Source organism: Melozone crissalis, unplaced genomic scaffold (genome assembly GCF_028551555.1).
Source record: "Melozone crissalis strain CALT ecotype California unplaced genomic scaffold, PUWL_Pcris_2 ptg000139l_1, whole genome shotgun sequence".
NCBI classification, from domain to species: domain Eukaryota; kingdom Metazoa; phylum Chordata; class Aves; order Passeriformes; family Passerellidae; genus Melozone; species Melozone crissalis.
This window is the reverse complement of record NW_026535912.1, coordinates 1,427,085-1,445,164: the sequence shown is the minus strand read 5'-3', so window position 1 is coordinate 1,445,164 and position 18,080 is coordinate 1,427,085. Positions and strand designations below refer to the sequence as shown.

The window sequence follows — 18,080 nt, the reverse complement described above, 5'->3', positions numbered from 1 at the left end:
AAGTGTGACTCTCGTGGCCACTGCTACACTGTCAGGTACCATGAGACAATGAATTTTTGGAGTCCTGGCCATGTCATGGCAGGTACATCTGGAAAGAAGCTCTTTAGCAGCCCCTGTCATTTCATAAGTTACCTGCAAATGTTTCCAGATCCTCTGCATGATCTTCTCTGTATGCAGAAAGAGTCTACATAAAGAACCTGAGCAAACCACTCTGGTATTGTTTCAGAGACAAAGATACACCAGAATATGAAGAGCAGGTTTTGTTTCTCATGTATCTTCCTGTCATCCCTAAATCAGGCTCTGTTTCAGACTAGAAGCTGGATCCTTCCCTGGTATAAATCTGGGTACCTGCTCCTGTCCACGAGGCCCATCACTACACACACGCTGAGGGCCAACTGCATTGCATATGAGATTGCCAAGTAAATGCAGGTCTGTGCATGCACCATGTGTTAGACTAGGCCATAAATAATTTATGATGCTGGAGAAGGTGACTGTATTTTTAGGTGTAGAAATATGCAGATAAAACAGTCCTGACCTTCAATTTTCACTCTGCACTTCTGATCCTGAATTTGAATCCATCCAATGCATTTCTAAAGCCTCTGCACCACTGAATGAGCAACACATCCCCTGCAAAGCCCCAAAACCCATAAATCAGAAAAGGGGCACCAGGAAAACCCATGGAGCCCACAGGATACCTCCTGCAGCCAGCACTACACAGGATGCCCCAGCATAAGGAAGAGCAGGCTCCTTCCCCTGAACCTCAAACATTCTGCAGGTCAGTCTCCTCTGGATTCTGGCTGCTGACCCTTATTCCTGACCCCACATCTAATCAACATGCCTTTGATGTCAGAGGCACGTGTTCATGGGGCCCAAATCTCTCTCTAAAGACCATGGGAGCTGCTCAAATCAGCCCCTTGCCATCCTGAGGCAGCCCAGGAGCAAGGATGAGGAAGGACAAAGGTGCTCACTGGGGTGCTTGTAACTGTACCCTCTGTTACATCTTCCCCCAGAGAGAGCTGTCAGTGGGACAGAAGGAGAATTATTCCTTCCTTGGACTTTGTAGAAACAGGGAGCCCAGGGAAACCAAGAAACAATCATAGATTTGACACCACATTACTTCTGGATGTGTCCAATGAGCAAGATAAGGACACACTGAGGAGAAGGGGAAACATGTTGCAAGGGCGAGGAAGGGGACAAGACAGTTTTGTGGTGTGTCACAACACAGCTTTTGGTCTCTGCTATCAGAAATAAACCAAGGGAGGTGGAGAGAGGCACAGAGCCCAGGTGAGGGCAGGTCTCACCTGGACAGGGCAGCTCCCAGGACAAAGGCAGTGTGTTCCTTCAGCGAGGCCTCGCTGCTGTTCAGCCCCTCGATCACCAGCCGGAGCCCACCCATGGACAGGAAATCCTTGGCATTGTCCACCTGGGAGAGAGCAGCTTCCATCAGCACAAAGCCCCAGCCCCTGGAGAACACCTCCCTTCACACCCACAGCATTCTGGCAGTTCTGGGAGTTCTCCATGAGTTCCATCTCCAACTTCCCATGGACAAGGAAGGAAAAAGCCAGTCAGCTTGGAGGGGTCATCCAGGAGCTTCCCCAGGGAGCAGCCCCACAATGACTTTTCTAAGCAAACAATAATGGATTAACTGCCAGTAGGGAAAAGTTTGCACATTAGTGGGAATTCATCAGCCTCTGGCTCTAAGTGGATCAGGGGCTAGCCAGGCACAGTCCCAGTGGGCATCTGCTCTTGGAGAGGAGATCAGAAAAGGCTCTGAGTGCTCACAGACAAAATTTAGAGAAACAGCACAAACTACTTCAAGTACAAAATTCAGTCCAAAGTCAAATCAATGCATTTTGGTATTCAATGATTTTTTTTTTTTTTCAGTTTAAAAGAGGATCTGATGAATGCTCAGAACTGCCTGCACAGAAAAATCAGTTTCTGCCTGCACAGAAAAATCAGGTTTAGAAATTCGACATATCTCTCTGAAAGACAGGGACACAACAGCAATCATTGGCTGATGGAAACAGAATATAAAAATGAGTTATCAGCAGGGCAAGCCGACCCCCTGATGAGGTGGAACAGGACCACAAGCCATGCAGGGCATGTGGGACCCTCTTCTAGTCAATGATTTCATGCTCAGTGTTATATGTATCTCAACCATGTGCCTTCATCAAAATTGGCCCTAAGTCAGATATTTCAGGTACCCAGGAGAAGAAGAAGCTTTGTGTCCTACAGGTCTGTCGTTACCAACCAAAGCAGGACCTGGGGAGCTCCAGCTCATCTCTGCTCCCCAGTGGGACAATACCCACCAAGCTGCTCTCTGCAGGTCTGCTGGGGCTGATTCAGGATTTGCAGCAGCTTTTGTATCCTTTCAGATGCTGTTCATTTAACTGTCCCTATAAACTAGGCCTGCCAGAGCTCTCACTTTTCTGCAGACCCATCTTTATCTACAAAGAAATCTATGCAGCAGCCCAGTTTCAGCTGCCAGTGGGTCCTTTTATTACTCAGCCTCTGTAAAAACTGGTTTAGTGCTGGAATCAGACATTGACTTCTGCATGAGAGGGAATATATGGACAGGCAGGAATTTGCATCCAGCAGCTGGAGTGGTAAAACCATCCCCTGCTGTAACCTCAGCAGCACCAGAGTCCTTTGTGCTGCCCCAGCGTCAGTGAGACACCACAACAGCAGAATGTAAAGTGTGCTGTTGTGCTGTAAAGCTTATTCTGAAGATGTGTTTATCTTTTTTAACCAGAGTCTGTTGTGAGAGCTCCAGTTCTAAAACTAACAAAATCCCCAAACTTAACAACTTGAAGGTATTAAGCTCTCTGGGGAGCAGTGGATGCTGCAAGGCAGCAGCTTCTACCTCACTTCAGTCCACTGAAATCAGCACAGAAGAAAAACCAAAGATCAAAAGAGCTCTTGAGTAAAGTACACGGGCAAAGCAGGTGAGGGGAGGGATGGGAGAAGAGCAAATATGACAGCAGTTATTCAGGGAGCAGGTTTGAATTGGAGGAGAAAGAAAATAGGGAGGGAAGGTGAGAGAGAAAATGTTAGAAAACAAGAGCGAGGGAAAGCAGCATGTCAACTGCACACGATGGAGAGGAAATTAGCAGAGAGAGATGGTGTAGCATGTCAGAGCAGAGGAGAGGGGAAGATAAGCAGAGTAAATAATTGAGAGAAAGAGCCTGCAATGCCTGAGAACGGGTCTTGGCTCCACACACTGCTGTGCAAGCACCGTGAATGCTGTTTATGAGTTATGCTCTGCCCTCTTCACATTGGCGTTTGGGTTTTATGCGTTACACATAACCCAGCAAGCCAAACCTTCCTACTCCATCTCCAAGACGGGCTCCCAAACATGCCAAGCTGAATCGTGGCTGAGGAGAAGCAAAGCAGAGCTGGCAACCAAAAGCTGAGCAAAGGCAGAGCCCTTGGGCTGACTCCTCAAAGGCAGGAGAGAGCATCTCCCCGGGCTGGGCACCAGCCATGGCTCCCACGGCACGCTCCGAGGCACGAGCTGCCCCGCACCCACTGCTCCAGGGTGACCACGGCACAGAGCAGGGAGCAGCCTTTGCTTGCACGCCCTCCAGGGCATGGCATTTTCCACTCCACAGGGCATCCCGTGTCCCGGAGACAGCAGCAGGATGGCCGGGAGCTGAACAGTTCTGAAAAGCCACGGCATGGCATGGTACTGCTCTGATGGAGGCTGGGGAAGGTGGGACTTGCAAAGTGGCCCTACACAAGTCCTTGGCCACCCACATCTGCAAGGATCCCCTGCTCCCACAGCAGGGCTGTGACTCACTGCAGAGAAGTCCTGGCAGTTCAGCCCTTCCAGAGTTATGCGGCACCAGTGTCCTTTGGCTGCTGCTCAGTAATTACATTAAGCCACTGCTGCTAAAGTCAGTCCCAAGCAGAGATAATGCTCTGGACGCATTCAACTGACTGGAAGAAGAAAGAGGAGGAAAAGCCATGCTGGCTTAGAGACAAGTCACATTTCTTATCAGCTTCCTGCCTGACGAGAAGGTGCTGCCCAGCCATCTGCCCCGACAGCGCGGGCACAGAGCAGCGCTGTGATCGGCGCACAAAGGAGCCCCTGTGCTCCTGCCAGCCTCCTGCCATTCCTCCTCTCTGACCCCTTTGATGCTGCATGTGTTTCCCTTTGATGCTCCAGTCCCTGCTCCTCTGCCATTCTGAAATTGTTTGCCCCATCCTGTGCTGCAGGGATTTTCTGCTGGAATAGTCCAGATCGCTATGCTGGAATTCAAGGCATGCCAGGGCATTTGGGGGTTGCTTTTTAGCACAATGGCCTGATGCTCTGGCACCCTTAATCAGGCAAGATTAGCCCTGAGTACAAATATGAAGCTCTTTGGGTGCCCATTGTTCACAGTTATTCTCTGAGTCACAGAGATGCCGTCAGTGACACAAAAGCAGGGAGAACAAACAGCAAGGAAGCCTCTGCATGCCCACAATGACAATTCAGAGTGGAAATTCAAGACAAAGAGCCCTGGAAATAACACTTGTATCAGCTGGCACATGGACTCTCTCTCTCACAGCAGCAACACTTCAGCTACCTGCCTCCAAATACCACATTTGGTTCAACAAGTGCTGTTCCAGTGAAAGGGCTTGCACTGGCACCTCCCAAGAGTTGTCCTATTCACCCTCTGAAATGACAAAGTGCCATTGGAAACTCTCCCAGTGCACTCCAGACTCTCCCCAGTCACTGGGGAGGGAGAAGCCAAGTCCCTTCCCACACGGCAGAGCAGAGGCTGGATGCCCAGACACCCTCCCAGGGGTGGCACCAAGGCAGGCACCAAGCCCAGGGCAGCAGAGCTCTGTGCCTGCAGATGCATCCAAGGGGAGGTAGGAATGTGTGAGCTGAAAGCAGAGCAAGAGAGATCAGAGAGAGGGGGGAAAAGTGTGAGCACAAACCCAAGGAAGCGAGATGCCAGGAAATATGTTCACCCTCACACAGAGCTAATTAGCACAGCGAGGCTCTGCTTGCCACTGCTTACTCACACCAAGACAAAATAGGGGGTTTGGGGTGACTGTCACCTTTCCTGGTACAAAGACGTTCTCTGTGAACTGATATAAAGGCACCTACCATCAACCACGGCAGCTTTCCATGGAAGCAGAGAGAAAATAATTATTTTCTGAGCAACCACCACTCTACTTACCCAAAAATGGCAGCTAAAACCCCATTTTGTAACATTAAAGAGATAAAAAAGGAAAAAGAGAGGACAAGAAAACCAGCCTGAGAACAGACAACAAATCAGGCAACCACCAGGATACTGCTGGCTCCTGGCACAAGCGATGATTAATTCCAACCTGGATATAAAATAAGCCTGCACTAGTCCTCTGCTGTCTGTTATTGTCCCAGGATTATGGTAATTAAGCAATTTGTATTACCTGATACTGATAAGAAAAATAAAGCCCCGTTTATGACACCGTATCCCCTGGATTTTACAAGGTAGTTACTGAGGCATTCTTGTTACCTGGTGAACATAATATTCGAGATCATAAAGCGCCGCGACTTTCTCATCCAGCGTGGAGGCAGAGCTGTTGAATTTGCTGATTAATTTAACCATAATTTCATAATCTGTTTCTATCTTCATGTTCAGCTTTTCAAACTCCTCCTTCAGCTGCTCTATGGGCCGGAACTTCTTCCTCACCTCTTCCTCTCGGGCCTTGGAAACAAAAGGAGGAAAAACCAGATGTGAGATAACAAGATAGGAGATGAAGAGAGACAAGACAGACACAGAAAGGAATGCCAGCCCCAAAATTCACAAAGGGAACCTGGCTGTCTGTGCCAATGGATTTATTGCTCTACATCAGAAGTGCAGGGGCAGGTTCCTTCTGAGAAGCCCAGGAACCCAGTTAGCTGTGATATACCCACAATATGAGTGAACAGTAGAGCTCTGTGCACCACTTCTACATCTCTACAGCATTTGTGCACTATTTCTACATCCCATTTCCATCCAATTCAACATCAAGCCCACAGGCAGCAGTACTGCTGTTCTCTGCTTGACTGCAAGTGGATCTTCTCAAAACCTGGCTGCAAAAAGCCCTGAGGCACCTCCCTGATCTTACAGCTGAACCTCTCTGGAACTGGACATGAGGCTGGAGAGCTCCAGAGGTCCCATCCAGCCCAAAGTGCCCAGTGACTCCAACGAGTTCTCAGACACAGACAAAGATGCTTTTGCCTTTCCAAGTGTTGAGCAAATTCCTGGAAGGGTCTATCTCCTAGGGAGAGGTGTGAGGACAGAAGCTGTCAGAAAGGGAGGCAGAAGGAGCAGTGATAAGCTGGGGGCAGCTGACGTGCTGTGCCATGGGACTTGGCCAGCACACAGCCTGTCCTGAGCTCATCTCCCTCGCAGTAACAGCACCCCAAGGGCTGCCCTGAACAGACATGCTGGAGCTGGGCTGCCCCAAGGACAGGAGAAAGGCAGAAAGCCCCTTTTGGAAGGCATTTGTCACAAATGCCAAGATGTCTTTGTATGCAGAGTGAGCCTCAGCTGGAGGGTTTGCACTGTCCTGCTCCCCATGAGGGATCAGAGAGGGCTGGAGGAAAAACAAGTGAGCAATGGAGGTGAAAGCTGTGTCAATGGAATGATAAATTACCAGAGGTACCACACCCAACCCATCCCTCCCCGAGCTGCCTCTGCCAGAGCACAGAGAGGCTCGGTGTAACTCCATTTCCTCTGACACTGAGCCTTCAGGGATGGATTTGCTCTCTGCAGGAGTGACTGCAAATGGAATACTTTAGGTCCATTAGATGTAGCTGCTTTTAGCCCAGTTGCTGGGACAAAAGCTATTCTAACAGGGGGTTTTAAAATATGGCTTATTTTCACCTAATAGAGTATCACTAATTTTTGCATTTCAATGATCCTCATTTCCAGCAGCCCTTTTCAGCAGCCCTGCAATCAATCAGCAATGCTGCTATGGAAATGATCTCCAGCAAATGAAATCATGCCGTGCTGCCACATAAGGGAAGAAAAAGCCTTTCTGTGACGCCAGAACTTTAGAGCCTTGACTCCTCTTTCAGTTTTTGTTTGAGTGAGCCAAGACCAAGGCATCAGGAGGAGCGAGGGTTAAAGAAATACTGCTGAGGGGGAGAAGGGAAAGAGGCTCTGATGTACCTGATGAGTCACACATCTTCCCACCTATTTACTTCGGGTTGTGGGTTGTTTTGTAACTAAATGGACAACTTGGAGCTTGTGTAAGGAAACGTCAGCCCCTGCTTCACCATGGCCACTTGGGTTTTGCTATCCAGAGCACAAGGTTGGAAAGCCAAAGCAAGGAGAGTAAAGGGAAATACCCTCTGTAAATACCGTCAGCTGCAATCCAGTTCCCTTTGGGGTCTGCAGACATTTTTGTGAATTGAGCTGCAGTGAAACAGATAAATTACATTGTTCAGAGCAGCTGTGGCTGCCCCTGGATCCCTGGAAATGTCGAAGGCCAGCTTGAATGGCGCTTGGAGAAACCTGAGATAGTGGAAGGTGTCCCTGCCCATGGCAGGGGTGGGACTGGATCAGCTTTAAGGTCCTATCCAACCCAAACCACTCACAGAATCTTCGAGTCGTACAGAAAAGTCAGGGAACAATATCACTAACAGGTTAATAAAGGTATTTCAGGTCCATATTCACCACAAAATTAGTTTGCACAGTGTTTTCCAAGCAATCATTTTAACCATTGTGTTTCAGCAGAGTGTAACAGGGTGTTTTCAGATCCCTGCAATGTGCATTGCTTTAGAAATGGGAAACTCACCTTCCTTTCTGCCTTCTCACTTTCCTTCATTTTAGCCAAGGCCTTTTTAAGCTCCTCAGATGTGAATGAATTTGCATCGAGATCAACCTTGCCCAGCCTTGCAGAAGAAACAAAACAAACAAGAACATGTAATGAGTGAAAAACGGCCTCAATTCTATTTTCACTGTGACATTCTAGCAATGGCTAAGGGCAGGAGGAAAGGAATGAAAAAAGCTACCATACTCAAGAAAAGATTAGTCTGAGTGCTGGATTCTGTGTCAGGCTCACAGACAGCTCCCCCTGGCAATATAGGGCTCTGCTGACCCAAATTTTCAGATCCCACCACAATAAAAACAGCTGATGAATTGATACCTCAGAATTTCGTGTTGCAATTGAGGAACCACCCCAGTGCCACTATATAACTGCAGAGGGCCTACAAGCTTCAACTTGCAGATTTCATCTTATGAGCATTGTACAGAGAGTCATAGGAGACCTCAGCAACTTTCCAATGAGGGAAGGGACTACAGAGAAGTGGGAGAGGACTCTTGGTCAGGAACTTTATGGACGGGACAATGAGGAATGGGATCAAACTGCAAGAGGTGGAAGAGATTTGATGATGGGAAGAAGTTCTTTACTCTCAGGGTGCTTGTCCCTGACACAGGGACCAGTGCAGAGAGGCTGTGGATGCCCCATCCCCAGCAACATCCAAGGCCAGGTGGGACAGGGGCCACATCCACCTGGCGGCTGGGAGCTTGCTCAGCTTGGAACCACATCATCTTGAGGGTCCCTTCCAAGCCAAACCATTCAAGGATTTGATCATTCTGCCATCCCCATCTCCCACTGCACAGCGCCCCTGAAACTTCAGTGACATCACAGCTCCCAGAGGGTTCCAGGTGGAACGTTCAGGACCTGGAAACGAGCACAGCAGACACTTCACCGGCTGCCAAGGGTCAGTTGCTGCTCACCCTGCACTCTGACCCTCAGCACAGACCTGCTGCTGCTGCCTGGGCTTTTCCTGCCGCCAGCTCTGGAGCGCCAATCTCAGCACAATGTGCTCACCTGTGCCAATGGAGGTACAGTGCCATGCCAGGCAGGGGGCACCCGGCTTGGGCAGGCTGCAGCCATGTGGGAATGGATGGTGTGGGACAGGAAGCCCACTGGGAGATTGTGCTGCCCCTTGCAGACTGACAGAGACATTGAGGAGGCAATGGATGTGGACCTGGGCCTGGATGACGAAGAGATGATGGAGGTGGCCTCCTCCTCTACTTCCATGTCCTCCCCTGTTGAGGACATGGAAGTAGAGGAGGAGGAGACCATCGAGGAGATGGAGGTGGATGAGGAGGACAACATCGAGGACACGGAAGTGGGCGAGAAGGATGAGGAGGAGCCCATGGTCCTTGGATGAAGATGCAGCCCCACAGGTAAGACAGGCAGATGCTTCCCACGCTCTGCCCACACACACACTGGGTCCCCTGACGCCAGGCTGGGGCTGGGCTGGATGGCCCCGCTCAGGGACACGGTGCCCGCAGGGGGCCTGGATTGTGCTGCCACAAGCACCAGCCCCGGCCTGCCCTGCGCTTCCCTGGGGCCACGCCAGCCCTGCCAGCCCCGACCCAGCCCCTGGGGCCCAGCAGCCAGCGCTGCTGGGCCCAGTGCTGCCAGCTGAGTCCAGCTCTGCTGCTTCCTTTCTTCCAGGGCTCATGCACATGATGGCACTGATGCCCACCTTTGTAAATACGTTTGAAGTTCAGAAGTTCCTTGTAAATATGTTTGCTACGTTGGAAGTTTTTTGTAAATACGTTTTGAAGATTGTTAGCCCATCGGATCCCATGTCAATATCTTCTGTACATTGTTGTTGTTGTTGTTATAACAATTGTTATAATGACATATGTTCTGTAAATCCTAGATTTGCCAATCTTCGATAAATAAATACTGTTTCTCTTTAAAACCTGACTTCTCCTGGCCATTCCTTTGGGCACAGGAAGCCTATGCACACTTGTGCGTTCCACTTGTTCCGCGTTCCCGGGGCTGGAGGTCCCTGGGGGTGCTGGCACGGCCACCCCGGGGCTGGGGGCCCTGTGCACAGGGGCTCCCACTGACACCACTCCTGCCACTGGGCACTGCTGCTCTTCCTGGCCTGGGGCACAGCGCTGTCCCCAAGAGCTCAGCTCTCACCACCTCTCACACAGGGGGCTCTCACAGCACTGGCCCCTGCAGCCATGCCACCAAAGCAGTCAGCAAACCTTCAGCCACCCTTCCTGCTGCAGCCACAGGCACTCCTGGGCCCAGAGCCGCCAGCAGGCCACAGCCATGCAAAATCCACCTGCATGCTCTCAAGGCCACCACAGCCTTGGCAACTGGGCCACCTGCATCTGGGCTGCTGCAGGGACTGATCTTTAAGCCTTGGCGCCTCCATAGGCCCTGGGCTCTGCTTCCCAGCCTGTTCTGCACTGCCCTGAGCCCGCATTGTTCCAGAGACAAAAGCCAAGCCAGGGCATCCTCACCCTGCCCGCATTCCTGCTGCTGCCAGCGGCCACTGGGCCCTGGGCCCCTCTCGGGTGACAGCTGCAGGGACAGGGCAGCCTGTGCTGGGCAGAGGGCACGGGGCTTTGGGCCCCGGGGCGGCTGCTGCTGCTGCTGCTGGGGGCCATGGCCCCAACAGGGCCCCGAGCTCAGCCCCTGCCCGGGCAGTTGCCCACAAAGCCCCACACTCCCCGAGCATCCCCATCACACCTGCCAGGGGGAAATCCCACGGGATTCAGGAAAGAAATTCCCCATAGTGACTAAACCAAGGTGTCCAAGGGGAAAGTCAGCACCAGCTGATGTTTACAGCACCTTGACAAAGGTGGCTGCAGGGCAGGTGAGATCTCCAGGGCCTCTGGCAGTGCCTGCTCTGCACGTGAGCCTGTGCGGCTGCTCCCAGTGGGACACAGCACCGGGATCAGGCCAGCCCTCAGCCCCTTACAGCTGATCCCAACCAGCAGGCTCAGAAAGCATTTCCAGACCACTTCCTGTAGATATTTCGAAAGATTGAATGTCATTCTAGGAAGCCACTTTGCACATTTAGTTTTGATGTCGCGGCATGAGAAGCCACGAAGGTGCCTCTGAATGTGCACTCAGGGCGCTTCCACTGCCATCCCAAAGGGATCACAAAGGACAGGCCTCCGCTTTTAGCACTGCTGAGCTCCTCACTAGCAATGATATCTCAGGAGGACGCAGGGTTGTGCAGACCCAGGGGCCTAGTACTGGAACTATAATACCTCACAACAAAAATGACAAATTAAAGTAAAGTGTGGCAGCCCTCTAAATGCAATGTTTTATCAGTTTTATCAGGGCTTGCTGAATGCCGCGCCAGCGCCCAGCAGCAGCATGAGGGATGAGGGCTGGCTCAGCGGGTGAAGCTCAGGGGATATTTTGAAACCTCTGCATCCAGAGCCACCAGAGCAATGAATGGGAAGACAGCCACCTGCAGTGCAGGATCCTTGGGTTATATTTTAGTCCTGTGGGTGGGCCACCCTTTACATCAGGGGCAGCTCTGGGTAGCAAATTATCCAGAGTTGTTAGGGACATATATGTTCCTACTAGGGAGGTTCTCCTTTCATGGGGGAAGACTTGTATTAAGGGAGGCTGGAAGTCATTTGTTCATTGGCTTTTAAAGGAGTTCCCAGATATTTCTGTTGATTCAATTTGTCATGTAGCATTTTGGGACTCAGTTCGGGAAAGATTCTTTCTTTTGAAAACTCAGAGAGGGATAAGAGTCGCAAAATTTTACCCAATTTTTCATATGATTTATGGAGTTTTCTCAAGGGTTCAATGCTCTAATACTCAAATCATTTTTTGAGTTCTGCCCCTGGCATTCCTGAACCCACTGATACCAAGATAAGGGTGAGAGACAGGAACTGCTGTAAAGCACAAACAAGCCACCTGCTGTCTGACATCTTCCCTCCTTCTCCACCCCCTGCCCAGGTAACACAGGCCTGGATTCTACCCTAACCCATTCTCCAGTATCTCTCCTCCCTGGATCCCCCTCAGATAGCTCACAAAATGGAGTCCCTCCTCTGGAGGGGGTTGTCAATGTCAAACTCCCTCCCACCCCCAGCTCTCTCATCGGGTCCAGCCCCTGTGTTGGGTCCCAGCTCTGTGTCAGGTACCACCCCTGCATTGGGATCCAGCGCTTCCTTGCCTACTCCCGCTGCCTTACCCCCTCCAACTCAGCCCCTTGTGGACCCCACACTGTCAGAGCCGGAAGTGTGAGGGGCGGTAACCGGAAGGCCGCCATCTTGGCTACCAAAGGCCCACAACACCGGGCCTGGCCAGTCACCCCAAGGCCCCGCTCCTCTGCCAAAGAACAAGTTCCCTCTTCTGGCGAGGAGAGGGAAGGTTCATCCCACCTTCAGCATGAGCCTGAGGATTCTTGGACAAGGATGTGGAAGCTGGTGGCAGAAGAGGGGGATTGGGAATTGGTGGCTAAAATACAAGCAGCACCGGTGCAGTACCAGTGTGGGGCTAACCCCTGATGAGAAGCTGTCACACACGGGAGATGAAAGACCTTTGTAAAGCAGTGAAAGACCATGGGAGGGGGTCACCGTATTTTAATAATTTGTTAAATGCCACCTTCACTGCACATGTTATGGTGCCTCACGATCTGCTCCATTTTATGCACATCCTACTTTCTCCCACTGAAATTATTCTGTGGGAAGGAATGGAGAAAAATCTAATAAAACAATTATTAGAAGACTAAACTAGGGAAGACAGGTGGGCACACCTACCACTAGTCCATCTAGCCCGTGAGGAAGATTTCACAAAACCTCATTCAATAGACCTTCCCAGAGCTCTGTTAGAAGAGATAAAAGTGCTGCAAAGACAGCTCTCAAGCAGACACCCAATGGAACAACACCTACTCTAGATTTCCCAGACATTCTGCAGGGACCTGGGCAATCCTTTCTAAAATTTATTGACCACCTTACACAAGCAATAGAGAAGCAAGGTGAACATCCAAAAGCCAGGAAGGAACTTCTTAATAAACTTGCTGAAACAAATGCTAACAACACCTTTAAAGACATTTTTCCTTCGCTACCAGTCAACACAAAGACTAGCATTGCACAAATGGTCGAGGCATGCATACTTAGGGCATCCCAACACTGTCACGCCAGCCAAGCTAAGGCTACCAGTAAGGGTGTGGTAGAGGTGCTAGTAGCCTCCCAAGTTGTTCCCTGACATACACATGAAAAAGGACCTGGCTTTAAGTGTAGGGAGATGGGGCATTTTCAACAGAATTGTAAAAATAAAGGCTATTACCAGGGACCTTCTAGCTGTCACAGCCACTGTCCTCACTTCCCCCCTCGACCACACGCTTTCCAACACCAGCAAACTGGTGGCCTGCGGGAAACCCCACACAGACACAGAAAGGCCCTGCGTGATGACACCAAACGCGAGGCCGTTCCGCCCCACTCTCCCTGACATCGTGGAGAAACAGCACAGAGACTTTCTCAATTCAATTCAATTCAATTCAATTCAATTCAATTCAATACTTTTTTGATGCCCTCATGCATCCAAATGACACCCCCCCGGTTTGCCTTTTCCGCCCCTAAACTGAAAAACACCTTCACAGAGGTACCAGTGGACTGCATTGCCTCAAAGGGAGAAGACTAGCTCAACTATTTGTCAATGGCTTTGAGCCCAAAATCTCTCGCCCAGACAGAAAAGACATCCTAATGCTATCATTTTTCATTACATGGACGATACAGTAATTTGTGCAGAAGGCCAAATCATTTTGGACGTTGCAGTAAAAGATGACATCACTGTGGTACAACAGAAAGGTTTTTGAGATTGCAGCAGATAAAGTTCAAAAGACAGTCGCTTGGAAGTACCTTGGGCTAAAGAGCACAGATAAAACCATCACACCACAAACACTGCACATCAAGGACAAACCAAAGACTCTGTCAGAACTGCAAACGCTCTGTGGAATGATCAGTGGGGTACGTTCATTGCTGGGAATCACCACAGAAGATCTCACGTCACTCTTCCTGCTGCTCCTTAAAGGCAGTGAAGGACTCGATTCCCGTCATCACTGACACCGGAGGCTTAAGCAACTGTACAAAAGGCATCCTGGGGGATTCAAACTAAACAGGCACACAGATACCACACTACTTTTCCTTTCTCCCTGGCAATCCTTGGTGTAAGTCCAATATTCCATGCATTATTTTTTCGGGGGCACTCAACTATTGCAGGTCCCCTCAAAGACATTGAATGCGTTTTCAGAGCACACCAACCTACTAAAATGATAACAACCCAACAGAAAGTTATTACACAACTAATCAGGAAAGCTAGAGAGCGTCTGTGCTCCCTTGCAGGAACAGACCTTGTCAATATATACTTACTTCTCACTCCAGAGCACCTCAATTGCCTACTTCAAACATCTGAAACACTGCAATACGCCTTAGACAATCTTTATACAGGCAAATATCGGCCACCTATTCTAACATCAAAACATTCCTGTGCTGCACAGGATGTTCAAAATTACACCAGACCCGGAAGATCCATTGTAGCCACCTGCCCAAATTGTCAGGAACATGGCCTTGCTTCTCTCAGAGCTGCAGTTAGTCCAAGAGGACTAGAGAGTCTCCACATCTGGCAATCAGACATCACACACTAAGCTCCTTTGGACAGACTAAAATACATCCAGGTCTCAATCGACGCCTTTACAAGTGTGCTTTTTGGCTCTGTCCATGCTGGTGAAAAATCAGAAGATGCTATAAAACATTACGTTTTCGTTTTTTCCACCTTAGCAATTCCACCGGAAATTAAAACTGATAATGCTCTTGCTTATATCTTGCACTGATTCCAACAAGTTTCCGACCATTGGGGTATAAAACATGTCACAGGCATACCACACTCCACCACAGGACAGTCCATAGCCGAGAGGCCCAATTGAGCCATCAAAAGGATCCTTGATCAACTGAGAGGGGGAAACCAGATATTATCTTCCATTGAGAGACTGGCCAAGGCCTTTAATGTATTCAACTTTTTGAACAATTCATTTATGGAGGCAACTCCCCCAGTCATCAGGCATTTTACTAATTCAACTGCAGCCCAATTAAAAAAACAGCCACCTGTGTTGCTCAAAGAACCTGAATCTAAACAATTTATGGGCACCTACCCATTAATTACTTGGAAAGCGAAGATGCCCATGTCTCTTGAGCAACACTCCTAAGATTGATCCCAGCAAAATACATTAAAACTCTTTCTGGGAACCGTGAGGCAAACACCAGAGCTACCACCAGAAGAACAGAATGGAAGCCTAAGAGGGACAGCAGCAGCCTGGAAAAGAAGAAGGAAAAGGACAGAAGAAGATCTCCTAAGCAGCGTTGACCACACACACCAAGACCAAGGTAGCTCAGACACCACTAACCAGGATATATGTCTTAACATTTGTAAAAATTATATTAAAGCATTGATATATGATTCTTCTAATAAGCTGTGTTCACACCCTTGCCTTACAGAAGAGAAAGTTTAGTGGGAACACAACTTAAGTTTCATCTTCTAATCTCTTTATCTGTTTGCTTTTAGGCAACCCAAGCCTCAAGATACTAAATTAGCTAAAGTCACAGGATGTTGCCATTGGTTGCTACTGAACAGGAATCTGGATGCTCCTCACTGAGCCACATGCCTTCAGCTGGGCGCTTCCACAGACAAGCCACAATTTCTTGTCCATGGCCATGCCTGTCAGGCATTTGAAGGCAGGTGTTTTTTCTACCTGTTGTCACATAGAGAGTCAGTATACCAGGGCATCCAGCTGCTGAAAGATCAAGGAAACAAGATCCAGATGGAAGGCAACAACGACTGGTTCACTGGACTTTTCAAACACGGCGGGATGAAAGGCTGGTTTACATCTTTAGTTAAGACTGTTGTGTGGACAATGTTGATTGTATTCATTGTGTTGGTTATTTTATCCTATTTTACTAAATGCCTGCAAAAATCTAGGGCAGAAGCCTTCTTTAAAGGCAACAAAAAGGGGGAAGTTCTTGGGGCCCAGGGGCCGACCACTGGAACTGTAATACCTCAGGGCAAAGTGACCAAGGGAAAAAAAAGTCACCGCTCTGAATGCAATGGTGTCGCCCAAGGGCATTTGCAGGCTCATGGTGATGCAGCACGTTTTGCTGGCATCACCCAGTTCAACTGCTGTATTTTCCTATATGTACACCCCCTAGAAGGTTCTCCCCTCTGTTTTACCTTTTTGGTCCTGGCTCACTGCAATGCTACCCTGATTTTTCCCACCATTTTCCATCTGTGTGCCCAGCCCCATTTTGTCTCCCTTCCTGGACCCTCTTCAGTGCAATCCATAGTGTTTGGAGCTCCACACAAAGATCCCTCACTCGCCTCGTTCACCAGCAGTTAAAGCAAGTGTGCTCCCAGCTCTGGGAGTACAGGTCCCTCAAAGAGGCTGGCTGTGGGCAGGCTGCAACACAGGAACTGAGTGCAACAGGGAACCTAACCTCTAAGAAAACGCATGAATCCGGTTGCCCACCCAAACCAATGCCTTGCATGTCCTTGCATTTTCCTTATTCTCTCAGTTCTCATGCCACATTCTGCATTGTCTGTGACTGGGTACTTGGCTTCTCTATCTCCTGTCTGAAGGTCAGTCCACATGTGAGACCCTGCAGGAACAGCCTGACCCACAGGAAAGTGCGAGAGGGCCCTTGGTCAGGAACTGTAGTGACAGGACACGGAGGAATGGGATCAAACTGCAAGAGGTGGAAGAGATTTGATGATGGGAAGAAGTTCTTTACTCGCAGGGTGCTTGTCCCTGACACAGGGATCAGTGCAGAGAGGCTGTGGATGCCCCATCCCCAGCAACATCCAAGGCCAGGTGGGACAGGGGCTGCAGCAACCTGCTCTGCTAAGAGGTCGCTCAGCTTGGAACCAGATCATCTTTAGGAACTCTTCAAAGCCAAACCCTTCAAGGATTTGATCATTCTGCCATCCCCATCTCCCACTGCACAGCGCCCCTGAAACTTCAGTGACATCACAGCGCCCAGAGGGTTCCAGGTGGAACCTCCAGGACCTGGAAACGAGCACAGCAGACACTTCACCGGCTGCCGAGGGTCAGTTGCTGCTCACCCTGCACTCTGACCCTCAGCGCTGAGGTGCTGCTGCTGCCTGGGCTTTTCCTGCCGCCTGCTCTGGAGTGCCAATCCCAGCACAATGTGCTCTGCTGTGCCAATGGAGGTACAGTGCCATGCCAGGCAGGGGGCACCCGGCTTGGGCAGGCTGCAGCCATGTGGGAATGGATGGTGTGGGACAGGAAGCCCACTGGGAGATTGTGCTGCCCCTTGCAGACTGACAGAGACACTGTGGAGGACATGGAAGTGGACCTGGGCCTGGATGAGGAAGAGATGATGGAGGTGGACTCCTCCTCTACTTCCATGTCCTCCCCTGTTGAGGACATGGAAGTAGACGAGGAGGACAACATCGAGGAGATGGAGGTGGATGCGGAGGATGACATCGAGGACATGGAGGTGGATGAGAATGAGGAGGAGCCCATGGTCCTTGGATGAAGATGGAGCCCCACAGGTAAGACAGGCAGATGCTTCCCATGCCCTGTCCACACACACACGGGGTACCCTGATGCCAGGCTGGGGCTGGGCTGGATGGCCCCGCTCGGGGACACGGTGCCCGCAGGGGGCCTGGATTGTGCTGCCACAAGCACCAGCCCCGGCCTGCCCTGCGCTTCCCTGGGGCCACGCCAGACCTGCCAGCCCCGACCCAGCCCCTGGGGCCCAGCTGCCAGCCCTGCTGGGCCCAGTGCTGCCAGCTGAGTCCAGCTCTGCTGCTTTCTTTTCTTCCAGGACTCATGCACATCATGGCACAGATGACACGCCATTGTAAATACGTTTGAGAGTTTAGAAGTTTCTTGTAAATACGTTTCTTCTGTTTGAAGTTTTCTGTAAATATGTTTTGAAGATTGTTAGCCCATCGGATCCCATTTAAATATGTTCTGTACATCGTTGTTCTTGTTGTTATACCAATTGTTATGACAAATGTCCTGTAAATCCTAGATTTGCCAATCTTCGGCAAATAAATACTGTTTCTCTTTAAAACCTGACTTCTCTTGGCCATTCCTTTGGGAACAGGCAGCCTTTGCACATTTGTGGGTTCGACTTTTGCCACGTTCCCGGGGCTGGGGGTCCCTGTGCACAGGGGCTCCCACTGACACCACTCCTGCCACTGGGCACTGCTGCTCTTCCTGGCCTGGGGCACAGCGCTGTCCCCAAGAGCTCAGCTCTCACCACCTCTCACACAGGGGGCTCTCACAGCACTGGCCCCTGCAGCCATGCCAC

At 50.2% G+C, this 18,080-nt stretch overlaps 1 protein-coding gene across 1 annotated transcript in view; it reads right to left on the bottom strand.

Moving 5' to 3' along the window:
• LOC128948596 (olfactory receptor 14J1-like) overlaps nucleotides 1-7,843 on the bottom strand; it is a 62,829-nt gene extending 54,986 nt beyond the window's left edge. Inside the window, exons 1-3 of the mRNA XM_054293368.1 lie at nucleotides 7,762-7,843; nucleotides 5,490-5,681; nucleotides 1,368-1,423 (exon numbers count right to left, since the gene is read on the bottom strand). Of these exons, the coding sequence (XP_054149343.1) occupies nucleotides 1,368-1,423; nucleotides 5,490-5,681; nucleotides 7,762-7,791 (278 nt within the window). The 5' untranslated portion in view covers nucleotides 7,792-7,843. The remainder of the gene's footprint in view (nucleotides 1-1,367; nucleotides 1,424-5,489; nucleotides 5,682-7,761) is intronic.
• Nucleotides 7,844-18,080: the final 10,237 nt, after the last annotated feature.